The following is a 23,352-nucleotide window of genomic DNA, read 5'->3' on the forward strand; positions in this document are numbered from 1 at the left end:
AAAATGTGGTCCTGGGTTTTTAAATGTAATTCTTCAAAAGTCTTCTTAATAAAAAAATAAATTTCAAGCAGTTGCTTCAAGTACCTGCTACCTGATTACTCCATATTATAGTTGATACTTAAAGAGTGGCTGGGGTTTTACATTCTAATCAGCTTTGAATACTCATTAGTATTGCTGCTACTTCCTGCAGCTTTGACTTTAGTTACACTCTGATTCAATGCATTGTGACTCTTAGTAACTAATTGGGCTGCATTGAATATGCTGGTGACACAGCTGGTCTAGGAGCTACCTAAGAGCTCCTTGAACAGTAAAAACAGTACATAGAATGAATAACCTTGGAATTTATTAATATGCAAGAAAAGGAAAGGAATATTAGATATTTTATATTAAAAAAAACTAATTACTATAGAAATCACAAATCTATCAAATGTTTTGACCTCATTTATGTACCAGGTACATAACTCTATGCTTGGAAGATATTACTCAACATTATGGCGATCACATTTTTATGTGTCCTGGTTTGGGGTCTAGAAAATATAATAACCATATATTAAATGCACATATGAATTGGCATGAGGAAAAAAATTTAGGTATTATATTAACTGAATCAGAGTAGCTAAAATAAACTAGCGAGAGCAAGCTAGAACTATCAGATGTTAAAGAATATTTTAAAGCTATGATAATTAAAACAAAGTGGTATTGATGTAAGAGTAGACAAATTAATATAACTGAATAAAAGATCTTGAACACTCTCCAGCATAAATATAAATTTAGTGTGATATAAAACCCGCATTAAAGATTTTAGTAGGGAAAAGAAGCATTATGAAATAAATGGTGTGAGATAAATATTAAAGAAAAAGCCCTAGATTTTTCAATTCATACCATATTCCAAAAACTAAGATAAATAAAAACACTCCAGCTGATTAATGAGCTGAAAGTAAAAGAAAACTCAAACACAATTAAAAGAAAAATATCAGTGACAGGTTTCAAGATGGGAAGGAACTTTAAATATAAAAGCAAGGGAAGAAACTACAATAGGAAAAAAGTGATAAATTGGATTTCATAAAAATGTCTAATTTCTTTATCTTGCTTGGCCAAGTTTATAGACCATTCAATATCTTACTATTCGGAGATATCAAAAATTGCACTCTCTCATATATATCCATTAGTCATGTGTAACTTTAAATTTAACTTAAATAAGATTAAAAATTCTATTTCTCAATTGCACTAGTCACATTTCAAGTGCTCAGTAATCACATAAGGCTGGTGACTACTCTGTTAATGCAGATCTAGAACATTACCATCATCGAAGAAAGTTCTATTAAATAGCGCTGATCCAATTATTTGACTCAAATGTTTACCTTTCAGCCAAACATACCATATTGGGCATCTAGTATTTCATTTATTCATTACTACTTTGTGCCAAGTATTATGTTTGGCACTGGGGAGAAAATGACAAACAGGAGAAGTTTCTGCCATTGTGGAGCTTATGGCTAGAAAGGAAAACAGCTATTAAATAAGAAACTGCCCAGTTGGTGTGACTAGGTAATTGAGCATTGACCTATGAACCAAGAGGTCTCTGGTTCAATTCCCAATCAGAGCACATGCCTAAGTTGCAGGCTCAATCCCCAGCAGGGAGTGTGTAGTAGGCAGCTGATGGATATATCTCTCTCATTTATGTTTCAGTCTCTATACCCTTTTCCCTTCCTCTCTCTCTAAACTCAATTTAAAAAACATGTTATTTTAAAAGAAATCACACAAATAACTATATGTACAACTGTAAAGCATTCCATAAAATTTTTAGAATGCTATAAATGTAAATAGAGCATCCTAATTCTACATGATTAGGGAGGCCTCACATAAGTCAGGGGAAGAATGTTCTAGGCCAAGGAAACAGCATGTACAAGTACCCTGAGGTGGAAAGGTACTAGCCTCTTCTAGGAGGGAAAAGCAAGTCACTGCAGCTGGAATGCAATGAGTCAGGGAGAGATTGGTAGGAGACAAGAATATAAAGGTTGACAATCACCAGATCATACAGAACATTGTGAATTTCATAAGATCATCTATCAAAGATTATATTTTATGCACTACAGTTATAGAGGAAGGAAAGTGGGTTGTGATACTCTGAGAAGATTGTCAAAGAGATTAAAAATCCTATCTAATAAAGAGGTAATATGCAAATTGACCATCACTCCAACACACAAGATGCTTCCCCCATGTGGACACAAGATGGCTGCCACAAGATGGCTGACAGGAGAGGGCAATTAGGGGGGACCAAGACTACAGAGGAGGGCAGTTGGGAAGGACCAGGTCTGCAAAGGAGGGCAGTAAGGGATGATTAGGCCTGCAGGGAAGGACAGTTGAGGGGACCCAGGCCTATAGGGAAGGGTAATTTGGGGGGGGGGGGGTGCAGGCCTGCAGGTGAGGGGAGTTAGGAGTGACCAGGCCTGCAGGGGAAGGCAGTTAGGGGTGACCAGGCCTTCAGAGGAGGGCAGTCAAGGGTGACCAGGCCAGCAGATGAGAGCAGTTGAGGGTGACCAGGCCTGCAGGGGAGGACAATTAGGAGTGACCAGGCCAGCAGGGGAGGACAGTTGGGGACAATCAGGCCAGCAGGGGAGCAGTTAGGTGTCGATCAGGCTGGCAGGGAAGTGGTTAGGGGGTGATCAAGCTGGTAGGAAGAAGCAGTTAGGGGCAATCAGGCAGGCAGGCAAGTGAGCAGTTGGACACCATCAGTCCTGGATTGTGAGAGGGATGTCCGGGTCCCAGATAGGAGATGGTGCAGGCTGGGCTGAGGGTCACACCCCCTGTGCACAAATTTCATGCACCTGGCCTCTAGTATATAGAATAAGAGTGTTTAATCAAAATGGCCCTCCCCCTGCTCTTTTAAGTAGTTGTCACATATTTGTCCAAGCTTCCCTTGTACAAACTCTTCCAGTGGTCCATGTTCAGATTCACTGGTAAAATCAGTAAGTTAATTGCCTAAAAAAGAATGATGTTCCAGGAATCATTCTTCATAACAAGTCACCATTCATTAAGAACAATAGCTATTTGTAAGCCCGGTGTATGATGTAGTGTTTCTAGATCTGGAAATCAGCACTGTGGGTGAATTATGAACACATATAAGCTCATGGATCAATAAGTTTCATGTTTTGAATGTCACCAGCATGCTGCAGTATTTGATAAAAAGGAAAATGAAATAGAAGGAACAATGAATTGATAACATTTGCTCTGTTTAAGAACCAGGCACCCATTCCACATTTACTTTTAAGATTTGGCTGAAACAAAACACCTAGCATCAGAAAGCATATTTCTAAGTATTGTCTTCTGACCGTACCCGCCCCCCCGTTTTTAAGCAGTCCATTTATTAAAGAATCATCACTTAGTTATAAGAGCCTAACCTGCCAAGTGATTCCAGATACAAGTGGAAGATAGAAAATCTAAACTCTGACTAGATCTGTCCCATTATCTATCAACTAAGGCTAGTAATACTTGACTCCTGCCTACTTAGCTATGGTGAAAAGAAATGAGATAATGTTTGAAACACAGAGATTTAAAGTGGGTAATAAAGGTGTGATGTCAATGACAAATCTATAATATATATTTTGATCCACTAGTTAAATGTTTATTATTTCTAGGTAAATTTACTAATATCAGAAGAAATGGGACTTTTAGGACATGCAATAAGTATTTATTGAATGCTTATTTTGAGCCAGGCACTATTCTAGTCATTGAGGAAATAGCAATGAATAAAAAAGACTAAATACACACTTCCATAGACCTTACATTCTCATTGTGAGAGGCAGACAGTAAACCAATTTTTAAAATATAGTATGACAGAAGATGGTGTGTGATGAAGAATTATTTTAAAAGTGGGGGAGGAGGGAGGGAGTGTAGAAGTTTGAAATTCTAAATAAGGTGATCAGAGAAAGCCTCACCAAAAAGGTGACATTTGAATAAAGACTTAAAAGAGGTGAGGGGTGAGCCATGCTGCTATTGGAGAGAACATTCCAGCATAGGAATAGTGGGAAGGGGGCTGTGGGTTAGTAGGAGATAAGATCAGAGAGGTAAGAGGGAGACAGTGAAGAACTAGACAATGAGGAAGTAAGTCATTGTCAGGACATGGGCTTTCACTATGAGTGATATAGAAAGCCACTGAAAGCAGGTGGGGACAGGAAAACGTGAATATTAGTAGCATATAAGCAATGTGCTTCCCTGACAGAAAAAGTATGTTGCGTGTGGTTATAGCAATAACAATGTGTTAAGCAGATCAAATCCTGAGTACATTTGAGCCTCTCCCACTTTCTTTTTACTAATGCAGTAAAATGCTAGGGTGAAAAGCTGTCTGAATAAAGGAAAAAAAATGAATTACAGGCTATTTCCAAAGCAAATATGATCATATTATCTTCAATGCATATAACATCAACAACTAAGCTAACAAGAGTACCTAGTAGTGGGCCTGTTTTAATAAAAGTTTATGAAGAATTTATCTGATTTGTCATTAGTACATTGTTTATGTGTTTCTACAATACACAAGATTTTATATAATTGAATCATTGGAATGAGCAGCCCCTCAATTTCTTTTTCACTATTAATTTGCTTGGCAGGCTCTCTAAGCTATATATTCTGAAAAGGTTAAGCTTCAATCCAGCCCCTGTCCAAATGAAAACAAATTCAGAATTTATAAAATTTAATGAAAGATTTACTGTAACATTAGTGTCTATTTAGAGCCACTTAGGATCCTGCCTATTTGACAACCTATCCAAGCAGAGTTCACAAAATAAACACATTCCAGAGAATTGAATATGCTACACAGATGTTAATTGCTGTCTGGCCAGTGATAAAACAACTTCAATAGAAGTAAGTCTGAACATTTTAAGCTGCTACTGAAGACCATTGGCATCTACCCTTAGGACAACTATCCCTAGACTCCTTTTTAGCCTGCACAGTCTAGAAATTTGTTAATGGCAATAGCTAACATTTATCATTAAATAAATAAATAAATAAATAAATAAATAAATAAATAAAATCTAAAAAAAAAATGCTAGCTATATACTAAACACTATGCTAAGGCCTTTATAATTACCATAGCATGAGATTACTACAACAACTCTATAGGGTGGGCATTTATATTATCCCCTACTTATAGATGAGGAAACTCCTCTAAAAGATAATTCAAGAGTTGAACTGAATCGTCCAGGATACTATAGATTGTAAGTGGCATAGTCTAGATTAGGTACAATCAGAATAGTCTGGTTCTTTGATCTCAACCACTTCATTTGTTCTAAATACCTACATTAATTAGTAAGGTGCTTGGAAGTCTTAGAGCCTAGCTCAGTACTTGCAATACTGCTGAAGTTGAACATGTGATTTGTAGTCAATACACTGGGTGTGATATGACTCCCATATTTCTTCCAACTGTGCAACCACATTTAGCCTTCCCTCCTTTATTGATAAAATGGAAATGCGAATGTCTACCTAACAGGGTTTTTGCAAAGATTAGTTGAAATAATACATGTGGGCGTAACTAGTGTCATATCTGGCAAATACTAACAAATTTGTACATGTTTCCAAATCCTTTTGGATACCTTATCATGAAGTAGCTGTCCGTTTTTATCAAGGCGATAATGTCAGTGCTGTTCCTGAAAACATGTATATTTTAAAATTCACTTTAAGGCCCAGCCACTGTTACTCAGTGGTTGAGCATAAACCTATGAATCAGGAGGTCACAGTTCAATCCCTGGTCAGGGCACATTCCCAGATTTCCAGCTCGATCCCCAGTGGGAGCATGCAGGGGATAGCCAAGCAGTATATATCCCTCTACCTTCCTCTCTGAAATCAATAAAAATAGTTTTAAAAAAATAAAATAAAATTCACTTTAAGGATTAGTAAAATATGTTTTTCCCTTGTTCAATCCTTCTTTCAACCAAGGTTTTACTTGTAGCAGGTAAAAGTTTAATAGTACATAATTGATCACCTACAGAAGACACCAGTGTCCTTGATCTTTGTCAGCCTCAATTGAGCCAACTGACATAATCCTTACTGGTTTGAGCAAAGCTAGAATCAGTTAATGCCAAGTTTAGTCCTTCAAGACAGTTAAACCACCCTCTTTTTTGCTAGCTTTTATTTTTATTTCTTTAAAGGGAACAGGCCTTAAGAGCAAAATAAGTGAACATTTGATATGCCCATATCTGATGCCTGAGCCTGGCTGTCAGGAGGGTGCCACAGCTTCCATTTCAGAACAATAAAAGAACTGTTAATAGCCAAAAGAAAAAAAGAAGCCCACACATGCAGTGTGACTGTCATTTGCACTTCTTTGTAACAGTCTAGACATACTTTATGGACTGTTATCCAATGTGATAATTGGCAAGTAGGTTTTCACCCATGTACTGTGCTTACTATGAATTATTATTTGTGGATTGCATGCCATTATTGTTCTGCTTGCTTGTGGCCTTCCTATATTTAACAGAAGTCTTGCTGTTCTCTCAGAAAACAGAGATCTTAGAGGGTCGGCCCTGTGTAATAGGCAATTACTTAATATGAAACATTAGCTTGGAATTTATAACACATAACTAGATGACAATGTGAGTCCCATTTTTGAATTGGTTCTGTGTTGTGTTTAGAATCCAGTTTTGAAAATCATTTGGGCATTGCTATTTATTTCAAATCTATTTCTTTTCAAAAATAAGTTAGAATTGTGTGGCTGACAGGTTGAAACCTGTGAATGTCCAATCTGATTATTACTAGTGCATTTGTTACAAATTGAAAGATAAAAGTGACTGCCCTTGGAAAGCCAGTTTTTCATTGTGTAGTATTTTGTGCACCAATTACAAACATCAGAGAACTCTTTTAATCAGCCTGATATTTTTGCCAGCTTTTTAGTGCATCCAGATATTTAATTAGCAGAGTTAAGAGGTAATGTGCTAATAGGAGACTGAGAAAAACAGATGGGTGAGAGAGGTGGTAGTGGCATCTGAAATCTATAGAAAATCTGTTAATATAATTTGCTGAATGAGGGGATAAAGGAGGGCAGAAGGGGACTTCTTATTGAAACGAATCCACTGTTGTCATCAGTGAAAGAGAAATATGTATACAGAGAAGTGGAAATCAGGGCAGAAGTACACTGAACAAACAGGGGAGGCAAGAAAGAAGCAAACTGCATTTTAAATCAAAGTAGTGTCTATGGTACATGGAATTTGAAAGGACCTCATGTGGGGGGAAATATTTGCTGGGTGCCCTAAGGCTACTGTTCCAACCACCTACTCTCTCCATGTTCCTGGCTTTCATTGCCCCCAGCTGTGGTACATCCCCCGCCAGCTAGGTGGGAGCAGGCCTGTCAGAGAGAGAGAGAGCAAGCACAAGAGCTGCATGGAATCAGTGCCAGTAACTTTCAGCAGCAGCCTAAGGAGCCACTGCTCCATCTGAGCCTCCCTATTCTATTGCAAGCCAAGAAAATTAGCATCTCTATATTTACCCTTGTTAAACATCTAAATTAGGGCTACTTGTCTCCTTTAAGGACCTTGGAAGGACTTTAATTTTTTTTTTAATTTTTTTTTCTTATTGGGTGTGGAATGAAGTATCCATATGCTGTTAATCACTCTGACCCTTTTTCTGTGTGCAGCTCTCTCACAACACTCCCTGCATTTTAAACTAGTCTAGTATAAGCCAGCTGTTTTAGATACCTATTTCTCCTAGTAGGCTCTGAGCTCCTGTAAACAGGAAAAGAGGTGTTTTATAAAACTCTTTGTTTCCTCCAGCACCTGATGCAGTGTTTTGCACCTATTAGATTCTCCATGGTCTCCCCTCCTCTCATAATCCCTGTGCCCCATATCCTTCCTCTACCAAAGAATAAAGCCTCTATGTGATTTTTTTCTTGGGATAAATGTGGACTCAGGAAAAATCCACATGAGAATACTAATTTCTATTTTGAATTACCAGTTGATAAAATATTGGGATAATTTTTTTAAATAACAATAAATTACCCTGGCTGGAGTGACTCAGTTGGAGCATTGTCCTGTGCACCAAACTGTCTCGAGTTTGATTCCTGATCAGGGCACATACTCAGGTGGCAGGTTCGATCCCCAGTTGAGGTCCTTACTAGTATGTGAGGAACCAATTAATGTTTCTATCTCACATCATTGTTTCTCTCTCCCCATCTCCCTTCCTTTCTCTTTAAAAAAACAAAAAACAAATTCAGGTTAGTGAGAATTTGTTAATTGTGTACTCATACTTGTACATGGTGTTAGAAATTCAGAATAATTATAAGAGAGAGTTGCTAGCCTGGAGGATGGTCTTGCTGAGGAAAAGGAAACTTGTAAAGAGTGCTATCTCACAGAATACTCTATTCAAATGCTAAACAATGTAATAATACAGCCCACAAATGCTAGAGAAATCAGGAAAGAAAAATTTATGAACAAAATAACTTGAATTTTACTGATGTGCTGTATAAATTCAGAATGAGTGATTATTCATGAGAAATGTGGATTTAATAGATTCTGAACTCATATATGGACAGTTATTTTTACTGTATTCTATATTTTTTCTCCATTTGTGCCAATTATAAACTATGTTGCTTCTTTTTAAGCTAAATTTCAATACTTTCTTTCCAGATGGTTTGATGGACTGTGTGGACCCTGATTGTTGTCAACAAAGCAACTGTTATATAAGTCCTCTCTGTCAGGGCTCACCAGACCCTCTTGACCTAATTCAGCAAAGCCAACCCCTCTTTTCTCAGCATACTTCAAGACTCTTCTATGATCGAATCAAATTTCTCATTGGCAAGGACAGCACTCATGTAATTCCTCCAGAGATTTCATTTGACAGCAGGTATATGTGTATTTATTTTATTTTTTAATGAACAGTGGTCATGTTTTCCCTGAAATGTGAAAGGAAGATATTTTCTAAATATAAGGTTACTTCCCATTCCACTCAGTCCACATTGTTATTTTTTAGGCTTAATTGGAATGTTCATGCTCTTACTGATTAGTTAACAGAGAGAACTCATTTCTAGAGATTCTAAATCATAAAAGATACACGTGCACACTTACGTTGTGTATTATGTGTAGTGAAATACAAATGGGTCTTTTAATGACAAAAAAAAGATGGAAGTATAATTTGAAAATTCACTGTTTAGCTTCTGGATTGATCCCTGAAAGCTTCATGATTTTCAACAGCTAAACTTTTATTCCATGTGTAAATTTTTCCATATGAAATAATTGGGTGAATTGGACTTCCTAACATGAAATGCAGGACTTGTGAAAATCTGTCTTCTATGAAAGCTCAAATGCATGAGTTGTCACTCTGAGACCAAAGTCCAACCCGTTAGGTGAAGAACGTGTTTTTAAATTGCTTACTTATTTGAAGTGTAATAACATGAATTGCTCATTGTTATTCTCTGATTCATCTTCAGCAATGACATATTTTACTCATTAACACTAGGTATAAGCAAGTCACTGAAGTCAACATTTCTGGTCTCTTATATTTGTCACAAGCTGATATTTCACTAGCTTCTAGACTATTGCAAACAGGAGCTTAAAAAATAAACATGGAAACTATTTGTCCAGGAGCTTCAGCCTGCACCTCACCCACTCAGTTGCATCCTAGTGGATGGTATTAGTCCCCAAGAAAAACTCAGTCAAGAGGTCATATTGAAACCAGTGACAATATAAGGAAATTAAAACTCACTTTAGACCTACACACAGAAGAAAAAAAAGGTGGTGGTGGGGGAACATGTGCATGCAAATTTAAAATACTGAGTGTTCTTCCCACAGATTGTGTACTATAAGCTGTTATTGAAACATAAATCTTACTCATTATTTTTATTATTGTGACATTCTGACCTTTTAGGTCTCTGGCAGAACCCAAAGCCCAAATGCCAGTGCATCACAATAAAGGCCCTTTCTTCCAGGGGATCTAGTCAAAGCTTGCCTTTTGCCAAGAGACTTGGTCATTCCCATTGTGAAGCACTTCTTCTAACTTGTTAACAACTCTGGGGTAACAGTCAAAGTAATTATTTAGTTAGTGGAGATTTATTTCTTGTACACCAGAGGAACAAAGGGGACAAAAAAAAAACAGCCATTATTCCCATTTTCCTATGTATGGTAATATGAAGTCATCATCTCTGTGGCTTTCTCCATGAATAGAGAAGTCAGTCCAAAAAGAAATAACAACCTCCATGATGTGGTCCCATCTTAAAAGACTCACTGAACTCAAGTACAGTGAGAAAGTCAGGACCTGAGAGAGACAGGAGACAAGTCATTGTAACCCAGAGCAGGGTGTTTGAGCAATAGATTTAGAAAAGTGAGAAGAAACTTCAACCCCTGCCATTCAGCTTCATGCTTCAGTGGTTCTCAGCAGATGCTCACCAAGTGAACAAACCTATTACTTGCGGTGGTTAATGCCCTCCTGGTTTGATGAGTTTTCCTCATTCTTTTGTAAAATGTTCCAAGTTATCATTTGGCTCTGCAAGTCACATTTGAATTCAGAATGACAGGTCTCCTCCATCCAGTGGTCTCAGTTATTATAGACACATCTAATCTGTCAGAAAAGGTATGGGCCTTTTACAAGGGAAATAGTTGAGGACACACAATCTAACTATATTTCAACTAAAAATCAGCACATGCAGTGTTTCTGTATGTAAAATAATAAATCCAACTCTAATCACATATATAAATAATCATTGTCACAAGCTCTTAAATCTACATAGTACATAGAGTTTTCAGAGCACTCAAACATACATTATTTTCTAATGTCACAATATGTCTGTGAAGTAGGTATCTGTATTGGTGTGTTTTATCTATGAGGAAACTAAGGTTCAGAGAGATTGAATAACTTGCCCAACACCACACAGCCAGTGAGTTTGGGTTGTAACAACTCTTGTAACCTTTCTGTTATACTACGGCTGCCCAATTTCAACTTGTCCTTAAATAAACCTGGTGAGTTAGATCAAATGTATACTAGACAAATGGCATCTGTGTCAATACAAGAAACATAAAAACCAGTGATTTTTAAAAACCTAGTTCAATCTAATACATTTTAATGACATTATTTATAAACTTCAAACCTGTGCTAATGAACTTCCTCTTGGTATAGGAACACAATTGAATGACTGATAAAGTGGGGTTTTTTATTGAGCACTTACTATGTGTCAGGTCTTGTACTAAGTTTTTTTAAAAATTTATTGATTGATTAAGGTACTACATATGTGTCCTTATTCCCCTGTTACACCCCCCTCACCTCCGAATTCATGCCCTTACCACCCTGTTGTCTCTGTCCATTGATTAGGCTTATATGCATGCATATAAGTCCTTTGGTTGATCTCTCTCCCTTACCCCCACCCTCCCCTACCTTCCCTGAAATTTGAGGTTCTGATCGATGTTTCTCTGCCTCTGGATCTGTTTTTTGTACTAAGCTTTAACGTGTGTTATCTCATTGAATCGTACTAAAGCCCTATATGATAGACACTGTTATTATCCCCACATGTCAGGTAAGCAAATAAGAACTGAGATGTCAATTATGTTTTTTGCCCCAGGTTACAACCAATGAGTATCATAGTCAACATTTAAACCCAAGCAGACTGATACTTAGAGCTGACTTTAAACCACTAGGCTGAGTCACTTTGGCTACTTAGAAAGCTAGCTGATGACCTTGAAAGGACTTATGGCCCTATTCATCCCTAACTGTGGAGTGGCTATCCTCAAACTGCTGTAGAACACTTATGTGCCACAATCAGGTGAACCACTCTACTTTTTTCCTTTTGCCATGTAATTGAAAGTTAGCTGTGTAGGCAGATGAAGAAAGAGTGCCAAGGGGCTCATTTGCCTACTGGCAAAACATGACCCACGCAGATGACTCGCGGCTGAGTGTTGCCACCATTAGAAGGCTCTGGAGCTAAACAGTGGCAAGGACACAAAAAGGTTAAACAACTGTTCAGCCTTGTGCATCCAAGTGAGACTAGACTTCCTTGTTCTGATTTTGCTGCATTGGCATGTGAAGCACATGGAATGTGTGCCCCCGTGCCCCGTGATGGTTCATTGTAACTGTGAACATGCACCCTGCCCACAGTGGAGTCTCTAACGAGCCCAACTCAATTACCGTTTTTGCTAAATACATTTTACCCTGTAGCCTTTCTTTTTTTCAGTCTCATCCAAACATGACTACGTACAAAGTAAACCACATATTCTGCGTGCTCTGTATGACTTATTACTTTTTAATAATGTAAATAGGTGAACAGAAGCATTATTGATCTTCAGTGTCTAAGCATTTAATCACCATTAATAATGTAAAAGGTTTTTATAAATATGTAAAAACATGAGTACATTAAACTAAGTGACCGCACTAATTTGCAAAGCCAGACATTTCACCCGCCATCACTAATGGAGAAGTGCATTTAAAAAACAAAATCTTACCAGGGTTACTGCAACCGCTGACAGCAAGGTCTGGCCAAACTCATTTATCTGTTTTGTATCCATGAGAGGCTGATATCCACATCAATCCATGTCAAGTATCTACATCAGAGATTGCTTAATATCATCCCAAAGGTGTATTTCGTTTGACCCAACATTTAGAATTAGGAAATCTAATAGAAAAAAATTGAAATGTCTTGCTTGTCTAGAAAATTTAGAAAGTTTGACATCTCTGGGCCCATGGACATGGCATAGGTGCTCTGAGCTGAGAGCAAGCTTCCCTCTGGATTGTATGGGATATGCCTCTAGCTCAACATTCACTGTCTTGACACCTGGCTCATTTCCCTCACTTTCAGTGTCATACCTGGCCCTGATGGCATTTGAGTTTGTAAACTCTGGACTACAGAGCTTCTATAGTATTCCTTAGAAAGACCTCTAGTATTTATTCTATTTCCCTGAGAGTCTTTAAAAATCCAACCTTAACATTTACTGAATTTTTGAAACTTTACTATCTTGGTTTAAAAAGAGAAAAAAAAGTTATCACTGAACATGAACTAGAAAACAAATCAATGAAACTATATTTCCACTCTTAGTTTGCTGGGATGCTTGTGTACACCTCGTGAATAAGTTGCTATACACTCGGCCTCACATCTTACACTAATAAGCTCCCCCAGGGCAGTGGATTTTAGCCTATAGCATTTTCCATCCCATCAGTCATGACTTCACATAATCCAGGTCCCACCATAATAAAAGCAAAATGTTCACTTTCTATGAGCAGGATGTGTATGTTGAAGAAATAGTTGGCTATTATGTTTATTGCTTAGAATAAGTTTTAAGAATAATTTAAAAATCTGAACATTTACAGTGATGCTGCTGGGTGCAATCATGGCAGCCTCCTGTGCCTACTCCTGGTAGAATACCTACCCTTAGTTGAAAAGTTCTAGAGTTGGGACCAGACTCACTATAGCACTAAGCATATAACAGCACTCTTAATAGGATACACAACAAAGAGGATAAACAGGATGCCAGGTTTCCTCTACCTAGTTTCTATTAAGCTGCTGTATTTCACTTTATTACACCACACTGGGATGTACAATATTAGCTCTGAATTGTTTTAACTGTGATAATCTTAAGTTCTGTAAGGACAAGAACCAAGTCTGATTTGTTCTCTCCTTGTTTTGATTACCTATCACTGTGTAGCAAACTAAAGCATAATGGAATAAGACAATTTTCATTATTGTATTTTATGATTTTATGGGTCAGAAATTCAGGCAGGGGTCCTCAAACTTTTTAAAGTGGGGGCCAGATCACGGTCCCTCAGAGAGCTGGAGGGCCGGACTATATGAACTACTAATTCCTACTGTAACACCTCGGCTGCGCTCACTGCCCAAAAAACCTGGCGGGCCGGATCAGACTCCTCTGTGGGCCGCATGTGGCCCGCGGGCCGTAGTTTGAAGACCCCTGATATAGCTGTATGGGAGTGGGAGTGGGGGCTGGAACAGATGAACAGCAACCAGAAATCTCTCTTTCCACACAAAACCTTCTTACTTGGACTTCATATTGGCAGGACAGCCTGCCTTGGGCTTGTTAGAGCTTTTACACTGTGGATCAAGGCTCTAAGAGGGAGTGTTCCAAGAGACAGGAAATGGAAGATGTAAGTCTCTTAAGTCCTGAGTCCAAAAGTTTTAAGAGTCATAGTTGTGCTTATATTGTTAGTCAAAGCAGTCACAGAACTTGCCCAGATTAAAAGGAAGGGACTTAAATCCCACCTCTTGATGACAGAAGTATCAAAGGATTTCTGGCCATCTTTAATCTATCATGGTATTGTATCCCCAGGTCCTTAAACAGTACCTGTCAAAAAGCAGATAAAAAAAAGGAACAAGTGAGTGAGTGGCTTAGTTGTAGTGAGATTGAAGTGCCCTTCTCATATTTGCTAAGGAAAGAATCATTTTTGGTTGCCTAGAACATAAAGATGATATTAGGACATCAAATAAGTCAATTTTAAAATGTACAATCAGACTAAAGGTAAGATTACTGTTCTCCAGTCTAGTTGGCATGGCTCAGTGGTTGAGCATCAACTTATGATCCAGGAGATCACGGTTCAATTCCCAGTCAGGGCACTTGCCTGGGTTGCAGGCTTGATCCCCAGTAGGGAGCATGCAGGAGGCAGCTGATCAATGATTCTCTCTCATCATTGATGTTTTTCTCTCTTCCTCTCCCTTTCTTTCTGAAAGCAATACAAATATAAGAAAAATAAATTTTAAAAGATTACTGTTCCCCAAATAGTATAGGAACAAATTCCTACAAGATGAAGTGATTATACAGCATTAAGAAAGTATTCTTTTTTTTATTTATGAGGCATATCATCACTGTCAGAGCCTGCCCATAATTGACATCATTTATAACTTTGTATAAGCATCAATAATCCTCCCTGTCTTCAGTGATCTAGATAATCAAAATTTAGAACTGAGAAAAAATTATAAAATAAAGAGTAATATCAGGAAATCAATAGGAAGACTGCTGTTAACTGGCTCACTTTGGTATGTGTCATTATTTTGTCTCATGAAAAAAACAAAAACAAGTGCCCAAACAAATTTGGGTACTGCAAATGCCTTCAGCATGGAAGTCTTGGCAAACTCTTTGCTTACCCAAGCCTTCACCCTCCTTTATTAAACCCAATTAAATAATAAAATCTTGAGTTACTCTCCTGATTATTCATGATACCTGGTAACAGCCATAATTACTTACCACAACTTGTTTAATAAAACATGCTTTTCTGCATTTAGTTGAGCTAGAAATTTATACCATTTTAAATCTTGTGAATAGCAAAAGGAGTTATTGAATCAGACTGGGGTTAGGGGGAAGATTGCAAGAAGATGGTTATTGCTGCAAAAGCTACTGATCTTTTCTTTTTACTTTATTTTTATTGTTGACACTATTACAGATGTCCCCATCTCCTTCCCCTTTTCCCACCCCCCCAAGCCCTGCTGCTGATCTTGAATATAGAGACTAGTCTTCAGAATGATCATACTAGACAGATACTAATTACTGTTTTTAAAAAATATGTATTTTATTAAAATGTATTTTCAGAGTAACCAAGGAGTTTAACTCCCACTAAAAGAGATATCAAAGTCCTATGCTATTCCTAATCCTATCTAATAAAAGAGTAATATGCAAATTAACCACCACTCTACTTCACCCACAAGCCACACCCACCAGCCAATCAAGAATGAGTAGGCAAATTAACCCAACCAAGATGGCTGGGGCCATGGAGCAAGCAGGGGGCTTGGGTTTGCCTGGAAATGGAGGAAGTCAAGCTTTCCACTCACCCTGGCTGGCCCTGGCCTCCACTCAAGGCTACAAGGTTTCAATTATAGAAGATAAATATCCCAACAAAAATGGTGACAGCCATGGAGTTGAAGAGAACAGGAGGCTTGAGTTTCCCCCAGGGATGGAGGAAGCCAAACTTCTGCAGCCCTGGCCTGCCTTGGCCTCTGCTCAAGGCTACAAAGTATCAATTATAGAAGATAAATGAATCTCAGATATCAGCGCCTCCACTTGGGTCGCCAGGGGGTGTGGCCAGCCTGCAAACCACCACAGGCCCCTTGCCCAGGCTGCCCCATGCCCCAAGGGAACCCCCACCCTGATCCAGGACACCCTTCAGGGCAAAACAGCTGGCCCCCACCTGTGCACCAGGCCTCTATCTTATCTAATAAAAGAGTAATATGCAAATTGACCATTATTCCAACACACAAGATGGCTGCCCCCATGTGGTCAAAGATGGCTGCGCCCATGTGGACACAAGATGGCCACCACAAGATGGCCAGCAGGGGAGGGCAGTTGGGAGGGACCAGGCCTAGAAGGGAGGGCAGTTGGGGGCAATCAAGCCTGCAGGGGAGGGCAGTTAGGGGGGACCAGGCCAGCAGAGGAGGGAAGTTGGGGGTGACCGGGCCTGCAGGGAAGGGTAGTTAGGGGCAAATAGGCTGGCAAGGGAGCAGTTAGGCATCAATCAGGCTGGCAGGGGAGTGGTTAGGGGTGATCAGGCTGGTAGGCAGAAGCGGTTAGGGGCAATCAGGAAGGTAGGCAGGTGAGCAGTTAGGAACCAGCAATCCTGGATTGTGAGAGGGATGTCCTATTGCCTGTTTAGGCCCAATCCCTCGAGGGGTCCCAGATTGGAGAGGGTGCAGGCTGGGCTGAGGGACACACACCCCCATGCATGAATTCATGCACTGGGCCTCTAATGTAATATATTATCCTGATATCAACTCATTTTTTATAAAGTGATGAGGATATGTATTCACTCATTTATTCAACAAATAATTCTTGAGTACCCATTTTGTGCCAGGAACTATGCAGGTGGGGGTAAACCAAAGAAACAGAGTCCCCATATTCACAGAACTCCCCTTACATCTAATGGAGGAGAGTCAAAACATCAAGTAAATACATAAATAACAAAATTAATTACAAATTGTAATAAATTCTGTGAATTATGGAGCATCAGCTTTCTAAGGAAACTTAGAGTTAATCAGCTAAAGGGTCTCAAGTTCAACTGCTCTGATGAAGGCAGTCAGGCAACCTAAATGACTGTCAGACAAGAAGTATTCCAGCAAATGAGACAAAGTCATTGAACAATTACAGAAGTGAGACTGACCTGCACGTTCTCAGCAGTAACTCAGAGATAGGACTAATTGACTCAGGTGAGCATGGAGTGCTGCTAAACTTGACACACACGAGACTATTGATGACTTTCAAAAAAAATACAAAGCTTATTTAGACAGTGAGGAGCATAACTGTTTGCAAGAAGTTTCACCCTTTGACATTTGTGGCTATACATAATTTTTTTCTACAATTTAAAATGTTTTTTATTATTATTAAACATATGAATTCGAAGGGAAAAATAAAACCACAATCATTTTTTTAAAATCCCATTTACCACAATGAAAAAAAAAAATTCTACTAACATTGCTTTGGCATCATTTATAATGATAGACCTGACAGTTTCTATCAAGATAATGCACATTGGATAAGACTGATCTTTTCACTCTTGAGATTTATGAACATTCTAGTGTTTACTTGGTTCATTTATTCATTCAGTGATAGGCACTGCCCTAGGCTCTGGGCTTCAGTCGACAAAGTGCCTTCCCCATATAGTCTACTGAGGAAGACTGACGATAATGAAAGAGGCAAATGTCAGGTAGTTCTGTCAAGTGAGATAAAGAACACTTCAACCATTGTGGCCCAGTGGTTGAGTGTCAACCCATCAACCAGAAGGACACATTTAGATTCCTGACCAGGACACATGTCTGGGTTGCAGGCTCGATCTCCAGTAGGGGGTGGCTTGCAGGAAGAAGCTGATTGAGGTTTCTTTCTCTCATTGTTTCTATCTCTCTATCACCCTCCCTTCCCCTCTATCTAAAATCAATTTAAATATATATACACACTTAGGGACAAAGAATGACCATTTTAGACAGAGTGGTCTAGGCAAGCCTCTCTGGGAGGTGACACTAGAGCAGAAACCTCATATCATTCAATCTAGATGTTAGATGATCTTGGCATGACTGTCACTTGGACCCTTATGCAATAGATTGTCACACAAGCTGCAGCCTGGCAGTGACTTTTAGGTGCTCCCTGAATTAAGACACCACGGCATTGTGTGAAATGGAAGGTGAGGCAAATCTTTCAAGGAATTACTACATGCTGATTACTGTACTAGATTTTACGGGTAAATGGATGGGGTCCATGTCTTCCAGAACTGTATTGAAAAAACTTGAATACCTCAGACAAACTGAGCAGCCTCTAGAAAGAGAAATCAGCAACAATCCTAGACTGTTAGTCATAAAAAGAAAAAGAAAACTAGCAGCCCTTCATCAATCAGTGTGAAACCTAAAGATGTCAGATATATAGAAACCACTTACTGATTTGGAATGATGAAAGAGAAGAGGTAATAAAAGCTTACATTTTATAAATTTATAAGGAAACATAATGTTATTACAGTATTCAAGTATTCATGGAACTACCAGTTTCATCTGTGTACAGGTAACCCCCAGAAGGTCTATAACATAATCTTTGTAATTTTGCTGAGGTATAAATGTGAATCTGTATGCTTGTGTTTAACTTTTTCCTAAATCCGTTAGTTAAGGACCTCCAAGACTATTTGCCTATGGAAGATTTTTGTATAGTTTTCATCTAGGAATGTGGAATACATTATACCAGGTACATAACAATGAATTGATAAACACACGCTGCAACAGTTGCTAAATACATAGAATAAAGTAAGGCCTTGGGGAAGCTCTGTCTAAGGCATCAATATCCATAAATCTATCTTATGTTCACCTTTCTTTCTAAAGGGATGCACTGCATATGACCTGTCCACATTCAGAAAATGAATCCAAGTGTGACTTGGCTCAGCCATGTTTCCTTGTGATTCTAGTTGTCTCCCCATGTTGCTTTGCCTGAGTAACTGCCTTTGCTTTTCATTTCTGCAGTTGTTATCCTAAGTGGGAAATGAGATGGTTGCTACTTGCTCATAAAGCACTTTGATCTCATCTATATGAAAGGTGTTACATGTGTGAAGATGGGATCTCCTGATTTTCAGACAATTGTTTTGTCTAATGCTAAAGTTCAGGAAGCACGTGTTCAAGACACATTTAAAAAATTACAAAGTACTGAAGGTTCTAAGATTTATAGTGCTGACTAGCTCCTGAAATCATCAGTCAATACCTAAAGGTACCAAAAAGAAAGAATGTGCAACTTCAGTAAGTTCTTTGCAGATGCTCTTAAGCAAAGAATAAAAAAAGAAATCAGAGCACAAATCTTCAAAAGCTGTTCAAGTGCTTATTTGTGATATTTTGAAACTCAGCTATTCTGAGATGCTTAATAATTGTGATGGGTAATACAGGTAGCTATCTACAGATTATCTCAGTGTGAACAAATATTGTCTAATATTTTATCAATCTTACTGCTCATTTAGGTTTAAAATACCAAAGACTCAAATCCTGACCACCTACTTCTTAGCCATATTGTTTGCTTGCAGTGTCTCTAGCTGGTTCTATCATCTAAATGCATTCCTAGAGAGCGCAGAATTAATTCATGTTTGAGGAGAAAGACTGAGTTATAACTCATCTCCCTCCACTACACACCCCGTAAATGGAAAATGCTCAGCAATTGTAAATGTCTACAGGAAATTATGTCCTCTGGATAGCACCATCTTTGTAGGTGGGCACTGTCTTTTCATTTGTGGCCACATTTTTCACATCTTAAGAAAGATCTATTTACAGGTCAGGCCCCTTAGGTTCCAAGTCACCACAAGAGCCCTCCACCACTCCACCAACTACTTAGCTGTGTTATCTTGATCAATTTTTTAACTTCTCTGAATCTGTTCCTCATTTTTAAAACAGGGCTAATAGTTGTTCCTACTCAGGATTAGGTTGATATTAAATGAAATAAGATACAGAAATTGCCTGGCATAGCACCTGACTCATAAGTGCCTAATAAACTTTTACACAAATGTATACATATATATTATATATACTTAATAATTATCAGGTACATAATTGAATATAATTTAAAAAGTGAGTTCAAAAGGCAATCTTTTTATTGGGTAACTTTTTTGTTATGGCATCTTTGTAAGGTGACTGAGGATAAGATAGGGAAGAACTTTCCATAAGGCACAGATGACAGCAAGAACAATTCCATGACTTAGAAAAAGTCACAATTACTACTAGCAAGCCAGAGCAAGAAGCAGTGTGGACAGAGCTAGGCCACCTTTTTTCCTCTGTGAAGAAAACAGTCACCCATGGCCAGACTACAGCCAACAGCACAGACTTTCCCTACATTTAATGACTATCCCATTATTGGAAGGCAGATTCACACAGAAGTGACAGGAAAGGTTAATGAGGCTAATAAATCCCCATAAGGCTGATTACAAAGATAAACCATGTGAGTAATGTGTAAAACAGGCAAAAACAAAACAAATTAAAAAAAGAAAGAACCAAAAAACCTGAGACTGTTTAAGAGTTGCAAAGCTTACAGGACAAATATTTCAGGATTCAAATTCTGGACAAAAATAAACATGTGTCCAAATGAAACAAACTGGCACTTAGTCCTGAAAATGTGACTGTGTCGTCAGTTTTCTTATTGCTTCAAAACACTTGATCTTTTTCCCATTACTTAGGGGATCTCAGACATCCAAAGCAAGCTTACTTTTGACAAGCAATTACCAGGGCAGATGGGAAAATAGCCACCCTACCTCAGGGTGAGTGCCCCCATTTTGTTTTACTTGAAACATCACTAGCCATGAGGAAAATAATTCTGCTTAAAAAGCTATCTGCATTTTCAATAGCACCACCTGTCCCAGAGCTCTAGAATGTTGATGGGTAATGCTCCCAGCTGCTTTTAATGTTACCCATTTGGTAGGTATTATTTATTTGGACTAGTGACCGACTGAGTAGGATTAAATCAGCCTGCTCTATTTAAGTAAAAACTAATGAGATTTTATTGGGTTTGCATAAGAACATTCACTGCATTCGCATTTTCAGAACATTGAAAACGGGTTTATGCTATAACTTGAAATGTTTTCAGGTGTAGTAATAGCTTAGGTAGCGTATGTCAAAATACCAGTATCTGTTGTGTGGAAGCCCCTCAAATGTGAGAACCCTCAAATGTATATAAATTATGAAATTTAAAATTGTCATTATATGGTAATATATAAAAGAATAATGGTATTAGTGTTAATAAATTAAGCATTTGAGGAGTATTGTTCATTTATTTCTCTGAGTCACAGTGGCACTAGTATTTAATTCCCTGAAGTAGTCATTTATCAAACAAAACTCTTATGATGAGAAAGTCATAATACACAACTGAGAATGCTGACTTCTAATAACTGAACTGTAAGGCATCTGTCACACAGGATTCTCAGAGTAGTCTCTGAAACCCTTGAAGCAGTACTGTGAGGGTAGGTGGCAAGTATCTTATAATGTCATACAGTGTGTACACCAGACACTGGGAAGGATGCAGAGAGGAAAATCACACAGTCCTTGCCATAGACTATCTAATAGGGAAGAAACTCTTACCCAGGACAGGCCATGCCAAGTGCAAAACACGGATATGAGCACTATCTAATGAGAATAATATGGGTGGAAAAGAATTCTTACCCAGGACAGGCTATGCCAAGTGCAATAACACGGATATGAGCACTATCTAATGAGAATAATATGGGTGGGGAAGAAATTGACACTTATTTGGGACAGACAAATCAGGTTAAAACATTTTTCCATTTTATAATCACCAGATTTGAACAGACCCTACAGTTCATCTTTTAATCAAACTGCCACTTTGTCATGACAGTTTCAACATGACTCTCCAAACTAATTTTGCAAGCCATTTCCCAGAGTGTGTATGAAGAGTTAAAAAGTCATTCTTCACAGGTTGTAAAATGGGAAGACTGTGAACCAGTTGGTGACTTGTCTACCTTTATACAGTTTATGTCCCCTACCTCCTTCCTCAGTTCATACATTTGAATTGACTAATTATGTACTGGTCTTGCTTTCCCTAAAGCAGTGGTTCCAAATTTTAAAAACACTGGGTTGGGACAGGAGTCTGTTTTATTAAGCCTTCCAGGTGATCTGGTGCAGGACCAAGTTTGAGAACCAATGGTCCATATGAGAGAAAGAGAACCAGGAAGGACTGAGGACCAGCACCACAATCCCAAAATTACATTCAAGAGAAGAGTCTTGATTCATCACATTTTGGCAGGGGATAAGAGGACAGCGTAAGCCCTTTGCCCCAACCACTCAGGTATTTGCATTCTAATAGGGATCTGAAGCAGCAATGCTTTCGAATAGCACAATCTACAACTCTGGCTCTAAGAAGCCAGCAGGAGAAGATGTCAGGAGAACCATCAAACCACACCCCCTCTGCAACAGGTTTATCTTCCTTGGAGACTTGAACCAACTTACAGCTCATAGAGGAATTTACAGGGCAGGATTCCAACACTAGTGAGCAGAGGATTCACATCTTCTCTCCCAGCCCAGTTCTCATTGCTAACTCTTGACCCGAGCTGTCACCTGTGGAAAGGAGTTCATCTGTCCCCATGGAGAAAACCACATAACCTGTCTACCAGATGCTAGATCCCCTGCTGGCCAGGTCCTCAATTTTAAATGTTACCCTTCAAAAGTTGCTTATGCTCATGTTAGCAACAAAATTAAATAGCTATAACTTTCCCAGCCCTGAGCCTCACTTCCTTAAGAAAGATTTTAATCAGAAATACAATGCAGTAAATTACATCTTCTTTCAGCAATTTAGTTTTCAGCCTTGTTTTTCAACTCAACTTTTGTGCTTGAGGTTAATGTTTTTGTGTGAGGTGCTGAATGAATATTGGAAATTTGACAAAGGAAGACAAAAGACAACAAATAAGGGAAGAGGAGAATGGGACCAAAAGTTTATTGAAGACTGGGAATAATTTGACTATTCTATGAAAATAGCAAATGCAAAATAAATTAGACCTTTTGCATCAGAACTGTCTAACAAGCAGCTTGTTAGTTTAAATAAGGCTCTCAGTAAAGTGTAGTCTGACTTGCATTTTCCATGATGCCCTGTTCTTCATATCAAGCTCCAAACACCAAGAGGATTCAGCGTTTCAGTAAAGGGAGAAGCAATTCCTTTGGGGTTGTTGTTTTAGCATAATGACAGCAAGTAGACAGTTTGGCAGCATCCTGTATTCTCCAGAGAACAGGAAAAGAGACACTTGTGAAGGGTGATTTCCCCCCATACATGTTTTTAAAGTCACATTTTGCATGTCCATCTAAGTTCAAGTTCACATACTGTAACCCACAACAGCAGGGGGAATTTCTTCTTTATAAAGCTTCTAGGAAAACAAAGCATCTCACCCATGTCTGAATAAAAGAAGGAAAACCCCAGGCAAAGATGGAATACCATTCAGAGTATGCTAGCA

The 23,352-nt window shown here is 38.5% G+C and overlaps 1 protein-coding gene across 5 annotated transcripts in view; it reads left to right on the plus strand.

The window, feature by feature from the left end:
• The window catches only part of TENM1 (teneurin transmembrane protein 1), a 915,501-nt gene that overhangs the window by 733,850 nt on the left and 158,299 nt on the right, over positions 1-23,352 (plus strand). For all 5 annotated transcript variants that reach the window (XM_084870761.1, XM_084870765.1, XM_084870762.1 and 2 more), the window contains one exon: positions 8,607-8,823. In XM_084870761.1, the coding sequence (XP_084726887.1) occupies positions 8,607-8,823 (217 nt within the window). The remainder of the gene's footprint in view (positions 1-8,606; positions 8,824-23,352) is intronic.

The sequence above is a fragment of the Pipistrellus hanaki genome, assembly GCF_964339955.1.
Source record: "Pipistrellus hanaki genome assembly, chromosome: X".
Classification (NCBI taxonomy): domain Eukaryota; kingdom Metazoa; phylum Chordata; class Mammalia; order Chiroptera; family Vespertilionidae; genus Pipistrellus; species Pipistrellus hanaki.